The sequence below is a fragment of the Lolium rigidum genome, chromosome 4 (assembly GCF_022539505.1).
Source record: "Lolium rigidum isolate FL_2022 chromosome 4, APGP_CSIRO_Lrig_0.1, whole genome shotgun sequence".
NCBI lineage: Eukaryota > Viridiplantae > Streptophyta > Magnoliopsida > Poales > Poaceae > Lolium > Lolium rigidum.
Window position 1 is genome coordinate 268,875,339 of NC_061511.1, and position 4,342 is coordinate 268,879,680.

Here is a 4,342-nt window from a genome sequence, read left to right on the forward strand (position 1 = left end):
GACCATTTCCAAACTTGGAATGTGACTTCCTATATATGAATCTTATTCTCCGGACCATTCCGGAACTCCTCGTGATGTTATGGATCCCATCCGAGACTCCGAACAATATTCGAACTCTATTCCATATTCCATATCTACTTAAAACGGCATCGAACCTTAAGTGTGTCACCCTACGATTCGTGAACTATGCAGACATGATCGAGACTCTTCTCCGAGAAATAACTAATAGCGGGACCTGGAGATCCAAAATAGCTCACACATATTCAACGATCACTTCGTGATCGAAAGAACCATTTACATACAATACCGATTCCCTTTGTCTCGTGATATTTTACTTATCCGAAGTTTGATCGTCGGTATCTCCATACCTAGTTCAACCTCATTACCGATAAGTATTGTTTACTCGTAGCGTGATATGACATCCCTTGTGAGCCAGTCACATGCTTGCAAGCTAATTTGATGACATTCTACCGAGAGGGTCCAGAGTATATCTATCCGTCATTTGAATGGACAAATCCCAATATTGATCCACGTGCTTTAACCTATACTTTCTGAATACTTAATGCCACCTTTATAACTACTCATTTACAAAGTAGTGTTTGATGTCATCAAAGCATTCATCCGGAGTAGGTGATTAACATGATCTCATGGTTGAAGGATTAGGTTACTATGTATCTTAAAGCTTGAAGCAAAACGAATTTAATGACTTGATCAAATGCTACGCTTACTATGGGTGTATGTCCATCACATCATTCACCTAATGATATGATCTTGTTATTAATAACATCCAATGTTCATGATCAGGAAACCATGATCATCTAGTATTAATCAACAAGCTAGTTTAATAAGAGGCTTACTAGGAACTTCTTTATGTTTACAAAACACACAAGTATTAATGTTTTATATTAATACAATTATAGCATGGGATGTAAACATTTATCATGAACACTAAGATATAGCAATAAACATTTTTATTATTGCCTTTTGGACATATCTCCAACAGATAGGTCTACTGGCACGACCAGAGTATCTAGCCACGCCATGGACCCCCATTTGTAGCATCTTTGCTTGTTGTTGGCTCACTTACTTGTTAGATCTTTCTCAAAAAAAATGAACTTTGCTCTCTGAACTTGCCTTATTTGGAGTTCTGAGGCTCCTGAAAAATTTAAAATACTAATGCAATGATTTTCTACCACACAATTGTTTTTTGGAAAATCCCCGAAATAAATGTAAATCAAGGTAATAACTCATAATATGATGCAAATATGATGTAATATAACACAATAAATAACATACTCCCTCCGTCCCATGAAAGTTGTGGGAGATTTGTCAAAATTAAGATGTATCTAACTACTATTTAGTATCTAGATACGTCCAAATTTAGGAAAAAAAAATCATACATGTTTCGTGGGACGGAGGAAGTAGATGCATTGTACATGTATCGTCATCACGAAGCTTAAGATATGCTCATCTTCGAGCATAAAGGTGATAACTAAATGAGCTTTGTAGTTTGTTGTCAATAGATACACAATATAGAATTCATCATAATTTCTACTCAAAGTATATATGATGGTTCATTGATAAGTAAATAACAGAAGGCAATAATCATATGAAGTAAAAGAAAACATAAACTTCAAATATGCATAAGAGTAAAGGCATCTTGCATAATAGTAAAGGAACAAGTACTATGGACAATTAAGAAAACTTGTATGCCAGATATAAATGATTCACATGTAAGACTCTGCATTGAGAAAAATTTCCTAATATTTGGTCATAGAATAGATCTTTTAAGAAGTAAGAATGTATTAAACATGAGCAAGACGTCCTGGCCGAGGTCGTCGGGGGCACGTCGTCGTCGACCGTGCTAACATATGGGCAATGTATTCCTCCTCATCGGTCATATGGATGCAGCCCCAAGCAGCAGTCGCTGCAAAAGTCTGACAATGTTGCTAGCATCGGCATCCCAAGATGCTACCGACGTTGGTCAGTGGTGCTACCATCAAGGGGGTCAGTGATGCTACTGTCCAGGGGATTGGTGGTGCTACAAATGTTGGGCAGCGCTGCTACTAATAGGCAGACTATGATGCTACCGGCCAGATTTATCCAAGTTGGTGCTGAATTATAAGACTATTCTTCGCAAAAAAAATGATGTTGCTTTAAGTCTTTTCAAATTCTACGACCGTTTTGTAGTTTTGCTATAATGGTACAATTTTTTTCCTACAACGTCTCCGATGAGGTCACCATTATGTGGATTTTGCAACATAGGATTAACTTTTTGGTACCACTTTTTTATGGTTTTGCTACAATTATAAAATATGTTTGCTACTTGGGGTCAGTGATGCTACTGTCCAGGGGATTGGTGGTGCTACAAATGTTGGACAGCGCTGCTACTAATAGGCAGACTATGATGCTACCGGCCAGATTTATCCAAGTTGGTGCTGAATTATAAGACTATTCTTCGCAAAAAAAATTGATGTTGCTTTAAGTCTTTTCAAATTCTACGACCGTTTTGTAAGTTTTCTATAATGGTACAATTTTTTTCCTACAACGTCTCCGACAAGGTCTCCGTTATGTGGATTTTGCAACATAGGATTAACTTTTTTGCTACCACTTTTTTATGGTTTTGCTACAATTACAAAATATGTTTGCTACTTGGTCTCTAGCAAGGTCTCCGGTGAGGGCTCTGGCGAGGCCTCCGTCTATGTCTCTAAAAATGTCGGTTTTTGTTACAATAGCACTTCTTTTTGCTACGACGTATCCAATAAGTTCTTTTTCTTTTCTTTCTAAGCAAATATTTTTTGCTACATTAAAGCAAAAATGGGGGTATTTTTTGCTACATGGAGTATAAATGACACGTTTCAGCTTGGGGACCTGGGGGCTAGAAAATCAAATCCCCGGGGAATGCCCAGCACTGTCCTAAGGATATTGGATCAGTTTAATCCTCCACTTCAAAATGTGTACTACTAGTAGTATGTAAGGTAAAAACAGTCAGACCGATTTTATTTTCATAACGTATATCAACCCGTTTTTTCTTTGAACTGTATATCAACCCGTTGATGTGAACTGAATTTAGTCAGACCCCAGACTTTTTTTTTTTTTGAGAATGAGACCCCAGACTTGTTACGACGGAAGAAAGAGGCGGCCTGTGCTGTCCTGACTCCTGAGTCCAGAGTCCTGACCGCTTGGTTGGTTACGACGAAATCATATCTGCATCAGCAACGTTTCTATTTTTTTCCCACGCGAAAATTACTCCACGCGACGCCACGTCTGTCGTACGGTTATCGTCGAAGAATGCAACTCCACGTCAGTAGGTTAATTTTGGCTTTCGTAGCGGCCGCGTTTTCTCCCAACCCATTCGCTATATATAAAGGAAATCAACAAACGTTCGACCACCACGAGCACTACCCAATACCCTAACCCACGACGATCTAGCGAAGAAGCCAGGGAGAGCGGTTCGTGATCAGTCTGCCAAGATGCAGATCTTCGTCAAGACCCTGACCGGGAAGACGATCACCCTCGAGGTCGAGAGCAGCGACACCATCGACAACGTTAAGGCCAAAATCCAGGACAAAGAAGGTTTGTATATGGCCATCATTGATCGATTGGTCGATCTCGTTTCCTCGTAATCTATGATTGACCGTCGATCGACCTGCTTCATTGACCATCTAGTAACTGCATCTTAATTTCAAAAAATATAGTAACTGCATCCATGGCTAATTGATATCCGTTGCTTGATTAGGCATCCCACCGGACCAGCAGCGCCTCATCTTCGCGGGGAAGCAGCTGGAGGACGGGCGCACCCTGGCCGACTACAACATCCAGAAGGAGTCGACGCTGCACCTGGTGCTTCGCCTCCGCGGCGGCACCAGGGGCGGCTACATCATCCAGGAGCCCAGCCTGCTGCAGCTCGCCCTCAAGTACAGGGAGAAGAAGATGGTCTGCCGCAAGTACGTCGTCGTCTCTATACATACGCATGCAGAAGCCCAGTATCAAATTAGGTCTAGCTAAGTTGTTCATGCATTGCGTGCTTTGTATGGAGTATGTGATTGATGTTGTTGTCCATGTCGAGCAGGTGCTATGCGCGGCTTCCCGCGAGGGCGACCAACTGCCGCAAGAAGAAGTGCGGCCACACCAACCAGCTCAGGCCCAAGAAGAGGTTCGTCAGCAAGACCTCCATGTGAAGAATCAAGGGGAGCCGTACGTGTGCTGCGCGCGGTTGAATAAGTTGTGCGATTTGTGTTGTTAGGTTATATATACTCCTAGTTTGAAGTTTTAGGCCATGCCTAGTTGAATCTTTTACTGTATATGAATCGAGCGATTGTCAGTATGGAGGAACTCGTCA

General features: G+C 41.2%; 1 protein-coding gene across 1 annotated transcript; it reads left to right on the plus strand.

The window, feature by feature from the left end:
* The first annotated feature begins 3,411 nt into the window (after nt 1-3,411).
* Nucleotides 3,412-4,342, plus strand: LOC124707727 (ubiquitin-like). The gene is made up of 3 exons (XM_047239406.1): nt 3,412-3,576; nt 3,740-3,947; nt 4,073-4,342. Exons 1-3 carry the CDS (start codon nt 3,474-3,476, stop codon nt 4,179-4,181), a joined length of 420 nt encoding a protein of 139 aa, XP_047095362.1. The 5' UTR covers nt 3,412-3,473; the 3' UTR covers nt 4,182-4,342.

Excerpts from the sequence above, each read along its gene's own strand:
- LOC124707727 (XM_047239406.1), top strand. The coding sequence starts at position 3,474 with ATGCAGATCTTCGTCAAGACCCTGACCGGGAAGACGATCACCCTCGAG. Across the intron at positions 3,577-3,739 it reads CAAAATCCAGGACAAAGAAG|GCATCCCACCGGACCAGCAG; the intron begins GTTTGTATATGG and ends TTGCTTGATTAG. Across the intron at positions 3,948-4,072 it reads AAGAAGATGGTCTGCCGCAA|GTGCTATGCGCGGCTTCCCG; the intron begins GTACGTCGTCGT and ends CATGTCGAGCAG.